This window comes from Panthera leo, chromosome A2 (assembly GCF_018350215.1).
Source record: "Panthera leo isolate Ple1 chromosome A2, P.leo_Ple1_pat1.1, whole genome shotgun sequence".
NCBI lineage: Eukaryota > Metazoa > Chordata > Mammalia > Carnivora > Felidae > Panthera > Panthera leo.
The window spans coordinates 163130234-163147650 of NC_056680.1; the positions used below are offsets into that span (position 1 = coordinate 163130234).

Consider the following 17417-nt stretch of genomic DNA (forward strand, 5'->3'; position numbering starts at 1 on the left):
TGTGCCATGATTGTTTTTTCTCTTAAATTTGGTTTTTATGGAAGCTCATGGTTGCCGCCTTTATTTGGGTTTCTTTGTATCCACTGCTAATGACTTTCCATATTTTCGAGTAGCCAGCTTCTCACTACAGTTTTCCACAAGGTTAATTACGTTACAGATCCCACCAGTCTGTTTTTGGAGATGTTCCTTCTGCAGACTTTGGCCCTTCTCTCTGGGGCGGTTGCTTCCCAGGCCTGCCCGCCGCACAGCCTGGGACTTTGCTTATAACCTTCTAGGCATTTCCTTTGCCTTTCTCCTGGATTGAGTCCGTTTCCTGAATCCTGCCTTCTGGCTGCTTGCTTTCCTCTCTGCTGGTGGCCCTCCAATAGCCAGCTTTGTGAGGCTGGGAGGCACCTGTGGGTGCAGGGATTCACAGTGAGTGCTTTTGACATGCCCGTGTCCCTCGTCCTGTCCCTCCTCTCCAGTGGGTGCACCTTTGTCATCCTGGCGTCTCCTGCCATCATTCTGGGGGCGCACGAGCCTCTCTCCTGTGTGTTGTCTGTTCCACATCGTCGTCTTTTTGGTTTTCTCCTTTGTGTTGGCAGAGGGCGTCCTCCGGTAGCTTTCTGAGAAAGGGTGTGCGGGAGGGAGATGTTTACCTTTCCTGCTTGTCCGAAACGTGTTCGTTCTAACCCTTCACTTGGTTGATCGTTGGACGTAGTATTCAGTGTTGGGGAAGTAATTTTCCCTCAGTTTTTCAGACACTGATTCTTTGTGTTCTTGCTTCTGCTTTGCTGCTAAGAAGTCTGAAGACTTTGTAAGTGACTTTGATTCCCCTACTCCGCTTCTTGGAAGCTTTTAGGGTTTCCTTTTTGTCTCTGGTTTCTGAAGTTTCACAAGAACGTGCCTTGAAGTGAGTGTGTTTTCCTCTGTTGTGCTGGGCTTTGTGTGAGCTCCTGCAGTCTGAAGACTGGCATCTTTGAATTCTGGGTAAAACTTTAAAAATGTTTCTTCCTTTGCTGTGTGTGTGTGTGTGTGTGTGTGTGTGTGTGTGTGTCAGTGCACGTGCTCATGTGCACGCTCTTTCTGGAACACCTGTTCACGTGTTGAATTCTTAGGCTGTTTCTCTGATTTTCTTACTCTTTCTCTCTTGTTCTCCATCATTCTGTCTCTTTTCCTTCTAGGATATGCCTTGCCTTATTTTCTAGTCCTTCTCTTCAGTTTTTTCCATTTTTGCTCTTATTTAAATTTCCAAGAATTCTTTTTGTTCTCTAAATGTTCTTTTACTAATAGTATCTCGTTTTATTTTTTGAATGTAGTATCTTCTTGTAGGGTATTGATGATGGTGTTTTTATGGTGGTGTTGGTGCTGTATCTCCCTATATAGGTTTTGTTTTTTCTCCTTTTTAAAACATTTTTTAATGTTTTATTTATTTTTTGAGAGAGAGCATAAGCAGGGGAGGGGCAGAGAGAGAGGGGGACAGAGGATCCAAAGTGGGATCTGCACTGACAGGCTGACAGCAGCGAGTCCGATGTGGGGCTCCAAATCATGAACTGTGAGATCATGACCTGAGCTCAGGTCGGATGCTCAACCGACCGAGCCACCCAGGTGCCCCTGTCTTGTTTCTTCTGAGTTTTCATCTTTTTCTGCGGTAGAAAGGGTTTCCTCAGATGTTGGTAATTTCTGGCTGCCTGCTTATGATTAAAAGTCAGAAAATGGAAAAGCTCATTGGACTTTCTGAATGTGTAGATTTGCGTATTGATTTTGAATGTCACCAGGGGTGATGTAGGCAGGTTGTTTGTTGGGGAATGTTCTGGCGTCTGCGTCTTTAGATTCTTCCTTTTGGACTGGTCAGTTTCCCCAGAGGCTACACTTCGGGTCCTCCGCGTGGAGGCCAGGCCTGGGTGCTGGGCTTCTGAGAGCGGAGCGGGGAGAAAGCAGTGGTGGGACAGGGTGTCTGAGCCCTCAGCTTTTGCCGTGTACATGGTCAGGCGACCCTTTGTTTTCTGATTGGTGCTGGTGTCCCCCATGCCGAGTGACTGCCGGTGGAGGCCCTTTGCCTTACAGTCTCCAGAGAGTCCACGTGCAGAGTGCGCTGGGGTCACGGGGGAGCCGTGGCCCAGCTGTGGACAGAGGGGAGTCTCGCTCGGACCCCCTGGTTTGGGCCCTCGGGTCTCAGTTCCCCAGAGCCCGTGCAGCTCCCAGGTCTGGAGCCTTTCAGGACACACGCGTGCGTGCCGGGCTGGTCCTCAGCTCTTGCCTCTGCTGGTTTTCTTCTCCCCAGGCCGGTCACCACTGGTCCTCAGCTCTCCGGAGCCAGACTCTTGCTGTTGTGTCCCCTTCTTTTCTTCCCGTCATTGGGGATCGATATACCTTTAAAAAGTCATTTTGCTTTGAGTTTTGTGGGGCTTTGGGACCAAGTGAAATAATGAAATCATACGTTTAGTCCACCATTTTAATCTGGAAGTTAAAGTTCCCTTTAGAGAGATCAAAATCCACAGGGAGACCATACCTCATGATGTTCTGTTTCCCCAAACTAGGGCAAAAAATGCCGCTGATAGAAGGACAAATGGACAAGTGTATGTGGTCAGGTTCACAGGTCAACAGACAAAAGAAGGATATTGGATTTAGATGAAATAATTAATACATTTGAACTTGTCTATTGAACTCTTTGTCCTATAAACAGAGACTCCCCTTTTCTATTCAGTAGCCCAAGGAGTGTTTGAAGACCTTAGACCTCGATCACGTGCCAATTTACAGTATCGAGAGGGTGTGTATTACTTAGAAACTAAATTAAGACATGAGGATAATTTTAGTGTCCTGAGAACCATATTCTAAGGCAGTTGTGGTCCCTCCCCCTTTTTTTTAAACTGAAGACCTTATGAAGGAGGGGAGCTATTTTGGCTGAAGTTTGGGGTTTGAGACTGGACCTCATAAGGGGTCTTAATCAAAAGAACCTCCCTATAGGATATGGTTTGAAAAACACTGTTCTAGGATGTGACATTTCCACTTTTAAACATAGATTAATTGAGCTTAAATTGTCACCTTCTGCTCTAGACACATGGTTGTAGGAGGAATTTTAACTATATATAAATATGTTGAGTTGACAGATTAATTCTCTTGACTGCAGAATTGAAAAGTCTGTGTTACTGCCGTGGAAAAATAGTGGCGCTTAACGGAAGAGTGAAAGAGGCTCTGCCCAAGAGCTGTTTAAAATGTTTGGGGCAAATGAGGATATTTTGTATTGACAGAAAGAGACTGTGGAAGGATACGTAAGAATGGGAGGTGGTAGAAGGCAGGGGTGGGGTGGGCAGTGTCGGCCTGGGAGTGAGATTTGGTGTTTGGAAGTTTGAGCTAAGAGAACATATTTGTTTAAAAGGCAGAGTGGTATTGGTATTGCTTCATGCAGCTTTTCATTCTGTTTCCATGGAGAAAGGGTCTCTGGTCAGGGGATGCATGGATGTGGCATTGAGTTTGAGAATGTGGCCCAGTTTATGCATTTTTGGAAGCAATGCCTACCTCAGCTATGCTGGCTGTCCTTTCGGAAGATCGTGTTCAAACAGAAAACCAAGGGCTTTTAATGTAAAAGTTGTTGGTCTTGATTCCTTATGTACACATATTTGGGACAAGTTGATTGACATAGCTCTCTCCATTTGGATGAAAAGACATACATAGCACTGGAAGAGGAGTAATATGAAATTTTAGTAAAGTGAGGGATTTTTCAAAGTAGAAACTACACAGGAAGTTGTTCAGGAAGATAAATGGTAGATTTGATCATCTAAACTGTCGACAGTTATATTCCAGGAAATGTATAACTGGGAAAAATGGGTGACGTATGTGAGCAAGCATTCACATCCTCAATATGTAAGGGCTCGCACAAATTGATAAGGTAGTAAAGCTGTAGCAGAAAATTATTGAAGGGTCATATGTGGAAGAACATAGAGGGCTACTATGCCTCAGATAGCATTTAATAGTAACAAAGTTATCAAATAATGGGATCCTTTTACTTTTTGAATTAGGAAATATTTTCTGGAAATGGTAATATTTCACATTAGGGGGGGATTATTATCATTTGCCTCTTATGGATGAAGAAATTAAAGTATGGAGGGGTTAACTTACTTGCCTGAAGTAACATAGTGCTGTGTTTTGAGCCCAGCATTGTGAGTCCAATTAAACTCCCTTACATCACAAACATATACTATTTTGCAGCTTCTTTCAAACCACATTGCCTGTGTATGGCAGTAACATAAATCTTCATTTTTGATGGCTGTATAGCATTTTTATGGAATTATTATAATTTACTTCATACATCAAATTGATGGCATTTGAGTGTTTCCAGTGTTTTGTTGTTTTGCTATTATAATGCTGTAGTGAATATTTTTTTGTTCCTGTCTTTTTTTGCATACATCTAAAAGTGCTTCATTGGGGTAAATTCCCAGAAATGTGCCATTTGGACAGTAGGGTAAATGCATTTAAAGTTCTGATAGATAATGTGAAACATGTGTGTATAATGACTCTTCAACCTTTTACTGTCACCCATGTATAACTTACTACCACTGTCTTCAGTATTGGCCCAGATTTTGAATGGTCTTGCAATCAGTTTGTAGCTGGATTTACTATTTGATGTTTCTTTCTTTCTTTTTTTTTAACGTTTATTTATTTTTGAGAGAGAGAGAGACAGACAGACAGACAGACAGACAGAATCCAAAGCAGGCTCCAGGCTCTGAGCTGTCAGCACAGAGCCTGACACAGGGCTCCAACTCACGGACTGTAAGATCATGACCTGAGCTGAAGTCGGACGCTTAAGTCACCCAGGCTCCCCAATGATATTTGATGTTTCTTAAAAGAATATTACTCTTCCCATGTAAGAGTAAGACTTTTCTCAATTTATTTGCCTGCTTGTATATTGAGAGTTCTTCGCACACATTTACCTATCTCTGTATCTCTATCCATTTATCTGTATAGTTTAGTCCTAAAGGTAATATTATTGCCTTTAGTAATAGTAAAAGTAAATGGTAAAGGTAAATTGTTGCCATTGCAACTAGGATCTCTTCATACAGCATAGATTCTCACTTGTTCTTGTTAGGTAGGAAAGTTGTTGATTTTTGTCTGTTTATTTAATAACTGGCCATCCTACTGAATTTCCTATTTCCTTTAATTTTCTACTTAATTTCTTTAGATATTCCAGGTCTGCGATTACCGTTTACAAGTAAATTTTTGTCTTCTCCTTCCCAGCGTCATTCCTTTTCTTTAGTTCTTTGTGATTTGTATTATCTAGTGATTTCTAAGCATGTTGACCATCCGAACCATGGGGTTGGGACAAGGAATGTTAAAAATATAGGTGTCCAGGCTCCTTCTTTGCAGATTCCCATTAATGGTTCTGGGACAGGCACTGGGAATTTGTATTTTAGAAATTTCTCCGCGATCTGTTCAGCAGGTTTGTTACATTTTTTCTGGAAGCCTACCCAGATGATGTTAAACTGGCCTGCCGGAGAAAGTAGGCCATGCTGCAAGAAAAAACTCAATTTGAAATCCTGTTTCTAAAAGGTAAACATTTTGAGGAAGTCTTTGAGGGTGGGCTCATGCTTTCTGCCTCCCTCTTCATTATCCTTAGAGTGTGGCTGCTACATGCATGGTTTCTGGCTAGTAAACTGATGGGAATAAAATAATGCTGCTTTGTTTTCGTAAATGGTGTCTGGGACGTGGTCCGTATTTAAGAGTTGTGTTTTACTTGCTGATCTTTTTTTTTTGGTCCTGCTGTTTATGTAGTTGAGCTGTTCTAACATCATCTCTAACGGGGCATACCAGTCCAGCACTGGATTGTCCTAGGAGGGAGTTTTAGAATGAGCACTTGCCAGCTTACATGTACTGGGTTCTAGATAATAGGTTCTCACTGAAGTTTGGTATGAGCCTGGCTTGATGAAAATTTTATTAACACTTGAAATTTGAATGTTTCTTTAAAAAAATCTTGTTAGACATTGGTTACGTTGTGGTTATTCAAAGAAACTAAACCTCAAGTGTGTTTGATGCTGTATAAGGGGTAGCACAGAAAAACTAAAGGCATTAAGTTACCATAAGTGATCTGAATGGTTTGTACTTTTGCCTTTGTTTTTAATGGTTTCAGTTTTGGTAGGAGGGTAAGGGAGGATCTCATAGTAATTTATTTATACATAAGAATATTAATATGTCTTAAAAATTTTTTTTTGATGTTTATTTGAGAGAGAGAGAGAGTGAGACAGAGAGATGAGTGGGGAGGGGCAGAGAGAGAGGGAGACACAGAATCGAAAGCAGGCTCCAGGCTCTGAGCTGTCAGCACAGAGCTCGATGCAGGCCTCAAACCCACGAACCGTGAGATCATGATCTGAGCTGAAGTCGGACGCTCAACCAACTGAGCCACCCAGGCGCCCCGGATTATTAGTATATCTTAATGTTAGTTTGCCTCAGTCATGAAAATCGTCGTTCGCTTACTGTTACCGATGCTGCGTTACCTGCGTGACTCCATGACAGAGGCCTCCCTTGAGGGCCGTGCTGTCTGAGAGACCACGGTGGCCTCAGGGTCTCCGCATACCCGCAGCTGCTGTCGAGGGGCACGTCGTGCTGGTGGCATCATCGGTATTCAGTTGAATTTTGGTCTAAACGTGCACCAGCCCATCTCTGCAGCCTGACCTTTTGCTTCTCGGGGCCATGGCTCACGATTTCAGGGTACAAGACACAATTGTGGAAGGATGTCTTCTATCTGCTGGGTTTACCATTTGTGCATTTTATTTCCACCACAACGCAAAGTGGGGTGTCTGTGCTGTAGAGTCATGTACGGCAGAGGGACTGAACGAGGCCACAGAACATGCTGTGTGCATGTTGTGAACTTTTCAAAACTTTCAAGTTAGGAAATATTTCAAACACACAGAAAAATAACAGTCAAAATACTTACTATTATTTTTTAATGTTTATTTGTTTTTAAGAGAGAGCGAGAGAGAGAGAAGCTGAACGAGCAGGGGAGGGGCAGAGAGAGGGAGACACAATCTGAAGCAGGCTCCAGGATCCAAGCTGTTCGTACCCTGCAGGCACTCCCCCTCAAAAATGTAACTTGTATAGGTAGCACTGTTCTAGGGCTTTCTCTGCTTCCTTATTTATATATAAAACTCACTAAGCCTAGGAAACAGGTTGTATTATTATGCCCATTTTACAGATGGAGAAACTGAGATACAGACAGGTAGAGCATCGTGCCCAAAGTCACACATTTGGCAAATAACAGAGCTGGGACTTGAATCCAAGCAGTCTGGTGCCGGAGTGCATGGTCTTGACCAATACAATGCACTCTGTTGACTTTCAGAAATACAAAATATAATGGAACAGATAGAAATGATACCTTCACCTCATTTTAATAAAGGTTAACATTTCACTGTGTTTGTTTGTTTGTTTGTCTTAATAACTTCATCACACAAACAAGTGTTTTCTCACGTGTAGATGACAGATTGTGCTTAGACGATGGCCCTGGTCTTTATGTGGCCCATCACATTGTGTTTCTGACCTTCAGCATCCCCCTTTCTAACACTGCCCCTTTCCCCCGCAGTTTGGCAGTAAATCCCTTTCCTTACAAGGGTAAGAACTCATTCAGCAGATATTTATGGGGTGCCTGCCACATGCCAGGCACTGTGCTGGGGGTGGAGGTACAGTCAAGAAAAAGAACTGCGTTCTGTCATCATACAAGCTATAATCTCACCACGCGGGCAGGCAGATAATCTGAGTGCAAGCTGCATGATTTTGGGGGGATGGGTGAGTGATGTGGCCTTTAAAAAAAACCACAGTCTTAAATTTGAGGGTTTTAGTGATTTCTGACCTGCTTGTTAGGTTTCTTTAGCCTTGGGTCAGCAATTCAGTTCATTTGTATTTATTGTCTGGAATATACTTCCAGAATGATGGTCGAATTGGGAATTTTTAAAGTTCAGTATATGTTGCTTTCCTTCTGGAAAGTCCCCAGGTCTGGGTCAGCTTTGAAACCTTCCTCTGGGTCTGGTGAGCCCTACAGTGGGGTCCACTTGGTTTGTGCATCTGGTAATTTGTGGAACCTGGAGGGCCCACAGATGGCTCCCAGAAACTTCTGGCATGGCCTGATGGTTTTCAGAGCCCAGCCTCACCCGAGTTCCTGTGGCACCAAGAACTTGGAGACTGAGCAGTAAGGCGTGATTTAAATGGAGCGAACTTGCCGTTTTGGGCTCCCCACGCCTTATTCATTCACTATGTGTTCAAAAATAGTGAAATTAGCATATGGTAAAAATACATTTACAAATCATAAAATTAATTTATTAGAATTTGGAATGTAGTACCACATCAAAAAATTTTAGTATCAAGCATCTTGAAATAATTTATAAAAATGGAATGAATTAACAAAGTGACTTTCAACACTGCTGGGAAGTGTTTTTCTTCGTTATGAGCGTTACTGCAGGATGATGGCTCAGTTGTCCAGACTTTACTGTTCATTACAGTCGGCTAATAAGGAAGGAAGGGCTCATGAGTCTTTTCGATTTTCAGTTTTTTATTTCCAGCAGATGGTTCTCCGTGGTGGTCCCCCCCTGCCACTTTTTAAAAAAAAATTTTTTTTTTATTTAAGGGATTAGCAAATGCTTTTGGAACAGATAGTAGTATTTTGGCATTTGTTTTAGTTAAGACTTTTGGAACCCATCACACAGAGTATCTTGACAGAAAATGGGCTCGTTCTGAAATGAGATGAAAAAGAGATGCTCCTGTCAGATATTCTCAGGAGGTGGCAGTGGCTGTTTCTAGACATATGCCATGACATTTTAAGAAAATTATATAATCATTTTTTAAGCGCGTTCCCCCCCCCCCCCCCCCTTTCAAAAGTTCATGAAGTTTGAGAAGTAAGTGTGCTTCTCTGAGAGCCAGCTCTGGAGTTTAGCCTGCTCATTCAGATTCGGGTTCTTTCTCTGTTCACCAGCTGCTTGGCTCGGGGCAGCCAAACGAACATCCCAATGCCTCAGTTTTCTCATCTGCAAAATAGGGACAAGGGCTACTCCCTTTGCAGGACTTTTGTGAAAAGGAAAAGAGTGTAAAAGCACGTTTAAAGCCGTGAGGGACACACAAATGTAATTTATGTGTTAATGCATGTGTGCAAAATTTTTTGCCAGTAGAAAGAAGCTTCACATTTTATGTTTTAATAACAGCTCGCTTATCTGAAATTAGTGTTTGATTCTCAGTCATCATAAGCTTTTTTTTTTTTTTTTCCAAGTGAATATTTTGAGGCTTGATGTTGTAGGACTTGGAGAGCTTATGATAAAAGACACTAATGGGATCCAGAGGACAGTATTATTATCTAAACCTGTGTTGATGACTTTGTGCTTTTAGGTATACCAAGCTTGGCTACGCAGGCAACACTGAGCCACAGTTCATTATTCCTTCATGTAAGTACAGCCCCACCCTCAACATGTGTGAAGGACCGGGGTTCTCGGCATTGTGATTCTGTTTTCCAAAGCATATTCATTGACTTGCCATCTGCTTTTAGAAGATTGTCCTGGTTACTGGGGAGGGTTATTGATTTTGACACCTAGTCCTGAATATGGCTATAGACCGTAGCTGTGGCCTAAAATCCCCCAACTTTCTGGCCCTTTGGTCCTCTTCTGAGAAAGCCCCTTGTCACCATCGTTGGAGTTTCGGCCTGGGTGGTTGGCTGGGGCTTTTCCTTCAGTCATAAATGTCTGAGCTGCCTTGAAGAAATCTGGTCCTTTAAGGTTCATTTGTAATTTTAAGTAAGTACAGTTTTATTAACTTAGCGACTCCGTGGACTGAGCATCCATTGTGCTGCACTGTTCACTCTATTGAATGCCCTTTAAAAAAAACCCAAAAAACACGAGAGGCCTGATGACTGTTTTATTGTGTTCAGAGTGTCTGCTTTTGTTTAAATTTTGGTCAGTAGAGAGTGATGGACGTAAAAGAAGAAATGTTCTCACATCTTGGCAAGAGTACGTCCTACCCACTCTTTGTTTCCCACAGGAGCCTCCAAGGTCAGGTCAGTTGTTTTTAGGGTAGAATTTTTCTCTGAAATTGTTTAAATTCCGGGTTATTATTTGGAGACCGTTTACAGACTAACTTGTATCAGTCCAGGGGGAAGGGAAACACTGCCTCCTAAGTGTAGATCTTGTGCGATGAATTGTGATCTTAGAAGTTGTAAGGTGGTGCGGGGCCAGGGACCCAGTGAGGGTAGGCCCTTGTCAGCAGTATGGAACATTGTGGAGCATGGGCAGCTTGGGAGAGCTGGGGAGAGGAGGCTTAGCGTTTATTCCAGGGAAGGCGCAGGCCTTTTTGGTGTATATGGGTACTCACCTCACTAGGAAGTGTACCCCAGATTCCTCGAGCACATGTTATTTACCTCATTCTCCTTCCTTCCTTGCTTGCTGTATAATTGATCACGAATCTGATTTCTAGGTCTGAACACCCTGGTACCATGGCGGGGTGTCCTTAATAACAGGCACAATTTGTCTGCTGTGTTCTTTATTTAGGATTCATAATTTGGTGTGTTAGTTTGCTGGGGGCTGCCGTTATAAAATACCACAGAGTGATGTCTTAAATAACAGAAATGTATTGGATCCCAGAATGGAGGCTCGAAGTCCCCGATCAAGGGGCCATCAGGATTGGTTCACAGTGAGGCCTCCTTCCCTGGTTTTCAGACAGCACCTCCTCACTGTGTCCCCACATGGCCTTTTCTCTGCACACAACCGAAAGAGAGATCTCTGTGGTCTCTTCCTCTTCTTATGAGGACAACAGTTCTCTTCGATTAAGTCCCACCTTACGACCTCATTTAACTTTTATTACCTCCTTACGGTCCCCACGTCCGAACGCAGTCACACAGGGGGCAAGGGCTTCAACGTATGAATTTTTAGGAGACGCAGTTAGGTCCATCACGCTTGGCGCTTTGTAGGCTAGGTCAGTCCTTTGAGAATTTTATTATTGCGAATGCCCCGGAACTTGATCGTTCCATGTTGGATTGATAAATCGGACGTTCTGACTTTTCAAAGCAGATTGGATTTTAACCTTGCTAAGTGCCACGGCTCTGAAAGGCTGACCTTGCACCTCCTGCTTTACTGCGTTGCCGTTTCAAACTGTCGGCAGCGTTCAGCCGGCTGGCCCGTTCACCCCGTCATCATCAACAGGGAGGAGAACTGAAGTCAGTTATTAGCGGGATTTCATGCGCCGCCAGACAGCAAGGCGGCTCTCAGATTGGTGCTTTCAGAACGTTCACAGTAGCAGAAGCTAGACAGAGCATAAAAAGTCGGAGAAGTGGGAGGAAAGCCACAGCTGTATCGTCGGCTGAGTCGGTTGCAAGGGATGGAGAAGCCCCGGGAGGCGGGGTGAGAAGATTTGGGGGCCCGGGTGAGGATGCTGGGTTGGGTGGAGGGCCTCGGTCGCCCGGGGCTGTCGGCTTTCCTGCTCGTCTTAGTTAGATGCCGGAGCTGAATCATTTTTCTGGCTCTAGAGGCTCCGTCCACAAGGCGAAGTTCGAGACGCACGTGCCGACGTGGCGCCCGCAGAGAAGAGGTGGGGCTCGTTCGGATGTGCGTCAGCTCGCCGACGACGCTGGCGGACATGGGCGGGGCCCGCTGGGTGTGCGCGGCGCGTGCGGGCCCTCGTCGTGCCGGAGGAAGTCACGGCCCTCGGCGGACAGTGGCCGGGAGCGTGGGGGAGGGCCGGATGACGACGACTCTGTCCTCTCGAGGGGTTTTACTTTCATCTCGCACCCGGGAATTTCCACGTTGTTCCCCGAACGGCTGCCTCAGGCCTGAGCCAGCGGACGGGCGAGGTGCCGCGCGCCCCGTCCGGCCCTTCCCGGGCGGCTCTGCCCGTGTCCGGCGTGCGCTTCTGGGCAGCGTGTGCAGGATCGTTCGAGTGGAGGGTTTCCCGGCCTTTTTTGGTCTGTAAGTTGTCGCAGTATGTTGAGAGTCCTTGAAAAGTGTCCGGCAGAGGAGTGAGGATGTGTGTGCTGACCGTGTCCGCGGAAGGCGCGCGAGGGAGGGGCGGGGAGGGGTCGGGAGGAAGTAAGGACGTGTTCGACCTTCGGCGTCGGAGGAGTTCGGTGTAAAGGTCCCGTTGGCATCAGGTGAAGGGCTTCCTGCTCGGAGGAGCGTCTCCACGGGAGGTGGGGACGGAGCCCAGAGATGTTTTTGGCTTTTCTTTTAATGGAATAGTTACAAAGCAGTTTGTGGAAGTTTATTTATTTTTGAGAGAGAGAGAGAGGCAGAGAGAGTGAGCTGGGGAGGGGCGGAGAGAGAGAGGGAGAGAGAGAGAGAACCCCCAGCAGGCTCCGTGTTGTGAGCGCAGGGCTGGATGTGGGCCTCGAGCTCACGAACCGTGAGAGAATGACCTGAGCCGAAATCAAGAGTCGGACGGACGCTTAACTGACTGAGCCACCCAGGCGCCCCTGTTGCATAGAGTTTTTAAGAAGTTTTTATTTCAGCTAAAAACTGTTGCAAAAGATAATATAGCACAGACCTGCGTACCCACCCACCACTCAGAAGGAGCAAACGCTGACATGATTTCAGCCTGTAAATCTGTGAACCCCTGCATCAGCGTGGGCAAGGTCCTCCCTTTTCCTCCAGCCCATCCCCCCCCCCCTTGCTCTCCCTCCTCTGCCGGGAACTTCCTGTGGTCCTGACCTTATGGGAACAGGGTTCCTTGCCTGTAAGTGGCCTTGTTCTGCCGGTTTAGACCTTCCTAAATGACACCGTGCTGTAAATCACTTTCAGCATTGTCCTTTTATAAAGAACCCCGCCCCCCGGAAATCGGTTTTTAAGATTTAGCAATGTTGATATATACAGTTCTTGATCAGAGTTCTAGCATTTGAATCTCAATTTTTTTTTTTTTTTTCGTTTGGGCATTTTCCAGTTTTCTCTGTTATACAAAATGGTGCAGTAAACCCCTCCTTACGCACATGCGCTAGTTTCCCAAGAGAAAATGAGGAGAAATGGGGTTGTTTCGTCGTGCAGGTGCGCACCTCTCTTCTCAGCTGCTGTCAGGCTGCTCTTCTGAGTGCTTGTGCACAGTGAAGCTCCCGGAGGTGCTGGTAAAGGGTTTTTGTTTCCACACAGCCTTGACAAAAGTTGACATTGGTAGACTTAAATTTTCGCCAGTCTGACGAATGTGAAACGATGCGTCATTTTATAAGTTTGCATTTCTCTGATGACTGGTAAGGTGGGGCACCTTTCATTGCCTGTTCGTATCTTTGCCCATTTTTTCTACTGCATATTTTTTTAATCTTTTTTACGGAGTTTTATGCAGTTGTCTTTGTATACTCTGAATATTAATATGTTGCAAATATTGTCTTTTATGGCATCTTTTTAAATGATTTTTTTAAATCTAGACACGTAAAATTTTGATATAGTTAAAATATTCAGTACGCATTTTCCACTTATAATTTGTTTCTATCTTGAAAAATGCATTTCTACTCCAAAGTCATAAGGACTTTCTGCATTTTCTTCTGTGACAATTTTGAGTTTACTTTTTGAATATGGTGTGAGATAGTTATTTTACTTATTTTCTGAATGGAAGGACACTTGTCCCAGCACCATTTATTGAAGAGTACATTCCGATTTGTTATGCCTTTTAAATCATATTGAGGTACCATATATGCTTGGGAATATTTCTGGTGTTTTTATTTGGTTTCATTTATGCGTTTGTTTATCTTCACTCCAAATTCATGCTGTCTTAAATGTTATTACTTTAGCCAGTGTCTTGATATCTGGTAGGTGTGGTTCCTCTTCCCTTTTTTCTCAGAATAACCTCGGCTATTCTTAGGCCTTACTTTTTATTACAGATTTTATTTTATTTTATTAAAAAAATGTTTATTTATTTATTTTGAGAGAGAGAGAGAGAGATCGTGACCTGAGCTGAAATCAAGAGTAGGACGCTTAACTGACGGAGCCACCCAGGTGCCCCTTTACTACAGATTTTAAAATTAGTTAAGGTCTATGAAAAATTGTAATGGGGTTTTGATTAGAGACACATTCAGTTTATAGATTAATTGGGGAAGAATTTGACATCTTTATGAATTGAGTTTTTCTATCCATGAATATGGTATATATGATCTTTATTAATGGCTGTTGTGTTTTTCAGTAATGTTTTTGTAATAGACTTCATAAAGCTCATACACCTTTTACTAGATTTAACTGTAGGTACCCTTATGTGTTTGTTGCTGTTGTGAATTTTCTGAAATTACATTTTCTAACTAGTAATTGCTATCATGTAGAAATGCTATTGAGTTTTTTGTTTTTTAATCCAGCAACCTTACGTGCTTCTCTTATTTGTTCTATTAGCTTGCAGATTCTTGTAAGTTTTCTATTCAGACTATTAACTGTAAGTAATGGTTGTCCCTTTCAATCTCAATATTTTATATATATTTTTTGGTCTTTTGTACTGGCTAGAACTTCTCCTGCCGGAGTGACGAGAGCTGGAGGTAGTGGGTGCTTTTGTCAGTCTGATTTTAAAGACGGTGATTTTAGTGTGCCACTAGTCATTGCTCTTGGTTTTTGTGGAAATGCTTTTTTCAGGTTAATACAGTGCCCTTTCTATTTCTAGTTTACTGAGAGCTGATCATATGGTTTTGGACAGTTAAGGTCCTATAATACAATGAATTACATTAATATATTTTCAAGTATTAAATAGTCATTTATTTCATTCTTGAGATAATCCCTACTTGGTTATGAAATACCAACTACATGTTGAATTGTATTTGCAAATATTTATTTGGGTTTTTGCATCAGTGTTTAAAAGTGCAATTACTCTATAATTTACCTTTCTTGTACATTTTTGTCTGGTTTGAATATCAAAATTAGACTGGCTTTTGGAGATGAGTTTTTCAGCTTTCTTTTCTGTTCTTTAGAACAGTAAGTAAGATAGGAATTATTATTTCTTGAAGGTTTCATCAAATATATGACATTCTTTTGGGAAATATACTGGATGTATTAATTAAGAAATTACTGTTGTCTGGTAATTACTGTAGTAAATGTTCCTAAGATCTAGAATTTATATGTAAGTTTTGAGCACCTTTCTGATAATCTTCCCTAGATTACCCTCAGATGACCTTTTAACATTTGGAAAATAGTCTGTTTCTTCTGGTTACCCACATTCTATACTCCTACAGTTTTTTTAATCTGCAGAACTTTTACATTTTTCTTTATTAAGTTTAATCGTATGAGTTTTGGTTCGTCATTAAGCTAACTGAGGGGTTTTATTTTTTAATTTGTTTAAATAATTTACAAACTATATTTTATTTGTCTTCAAATATGTTATTTTGAGATAATTGTAGATTCATAGGCAGTGTAAGAGATAGCTTGGAGAGACCTGTGTACCCTTCTCCCTGTTTCATCCAGGGCTACATCTTACATGGTTATACTATAGCATTGAAGCCAGGAAATGGAAATTGGTGCAGTGTGTGTCTGTGTGTGTCTGTGTGTGTCTGTGTGTGTGTAGTTCCGTGTCCTTTTATCCCATGTGTAGATTCCTGTGATTACCACTACAGTCAAGATGTAGAACCATCATATCACCACAACAGTCTCTCCTGAGCTGTTTCTTTATAACTACACTTGACTCTCCTCCCCACCATCCCTAACCTTTGGCAACTACTAATCTGTTTCTGTCTCCATAATTTTGTGGGTTTTTTTTTTTTGAGGATGTTTTATAACCGGAACCATACAGGATATGTCCTTTGTGATTGGCTTTTTCACTTGGCATAATGCCCTTCAGATCCATCTGAGTTGTTGTATGTATTGACAGATAGTTTCTTTTTTTATTTGAGTCGTATTTCAATGTATGCATGTACCAGTTTGTTTAAACATTCGTGTACTGAAGGACTTCTTGATTATTTCTGCTTTGTGGCTATTATAAATAGAGCTGCTATGAAAATTGTGTACAGGTTTTTGTGTGGACATAATTTTTCATTTCTCTAGATAAATACTGCGTAGTGCAATTGCTGCATTGTATGGCAAGTTTATGTTTAGTATTATTAAGAAATTGCCAAAGTATTTCCCATAGTGGCTGTACCATTTTACATTTCTACCAGCTGTGTATGAGAGAGCCGGTGTCACTGCATCCTTGCCAGCATTTGGTGTTGTCACAGTTTTTTTATTTTAGCTCTTCTCATAAGTGTGTAGTTGTATCTCGTCATGGTCTGAATCTTCATTTCTGTAATGGCCAGTGGTGTTGAACATCTTTTCATGTGCTTATTTTCCATCTGAGAATCCTCTTCTATTAAATGTCTCTTTGTGTATTTTGCTCATTTTCTAATTGTTACATTTTTACTGTGAGGTTTTGAGAGTTCTTTATATATACTAGATAACGAGTCCTTTGTCAAATATATGGTTTGCAAACAATTTCTCCCGTTGTGAGCTTCTCTTTCCATCTTCTTCATAGGGTCTTCTGCGGAGCAAAAGGTTTAACTTTTGATACACCAGCTTTTAGATTCATTGGTTTTCTCTGTTTTTCTGTTTTAAATTTCATTGGTTTCTGCTCTCATCCTTCTTTCTTGCTTTGGGTTTTGTTTTGCTCTTCTTTTTCTAGGTTCTTAAGGTGGGAACATAGATTATTGATTTGAGACTCTCTCTCTTTTTTTTTTTAATTAAAATTTTTTTTCTAATGTTTATTTTTGGGAGAGAGAGAGAGACAGGCAGACAGACAGACATGGAGGCTGAACCAACTGAGCCACCCAAGGCATCCCAGAGAGTTTTTCTGTTTTCTAATGTAAACTTTTAGTGTTAAAATTTTCCCAGTTATCACTGCTTTTGCAGTGTCCAACACATTTTGATATTTTGTATTTTTGTTTCCATTCCATTCATGTATTTTAAAAACTTCCCTGAGATTTCCTCTTTGACACATTTAGAACTGCATTGTTTAACTTCCAGATGTTTGTGGGATTTTCCTGGTAACCTTTCTGTCATTGATTTTTGGGTTTATTCTATTGTAGTCAAAAAGCATACTCTGTATAACTCTTATAAAATTATTTATTCTTTACAGTTTATTTTGAGAGAGTGAGAGGGTACATGTGTACAAGTGGGTGAGTGGCAGAGAGAGAGAGAGAGAGAGAGAGAGAGGATCCCAAGCAGGCTCCTTGCTCAGTGTGGACCCTGATGTGGGGCTCGATCTCAATGACTGAGTGATCATGACCTGAGCAGAAATGAAGAGTCGGACACTTAACCGACTGAGCCACTGACTGAGCCAACCTGTACGACCAACCGACTGTATGGTTTTACAATGATTATAAAATTATTAAGGTCTCTTTTATGGCCCCGTATAAGGTTTATTTTGGTTCCACGGGCACTTGTAAACAGTATATACTCTATTCTCTTTGGGTAGAGTATTCTGTATATGTTGGTTGGCTCCCGTAGGTTGATGGTATTGTTGAGCTCTTTTGTCCTTTTATCAGTTGTTGAGAGAGGCAT

The 17417-nt window shown here is 42.4% G+C and overlaps 1 protein-coding gene across 7 annotated transcripts in view; it reads left to right on the forward strand.

Annotated features, from left to right (window-relative positions):
• The window catches only part of ACTR3B (actin related protein 3B), a 90734-nt gene that overhangs the window by 10660 nt on the left and 62657 nt on the right, over nt 1-17417 (forward strand). For 2 of the 7 annotated variants that reach the window (XM_042927182.1, XM_042927183.1), the window contains exon 2: nt 9340-9395. The exons of 1 other annotated variant lie outside the window; for it this stretch is intronic. In XM_042927182.1, coding sequence (XP_042783116.1) covers nt 9340-9395 — 56 coding nt within the window. Of the gene's footprint in view, nt 1-9339; nt 9396-9798; nt 10001-11716; nt 11917-12038; nt 12125-17417 lie in introns of those variants that run through there. 4 more of the 7 variants (XM_042927181.1, XM_042927187.1, XM_042927188.1 and 1 more) reach the window with 4 other exon arrangements.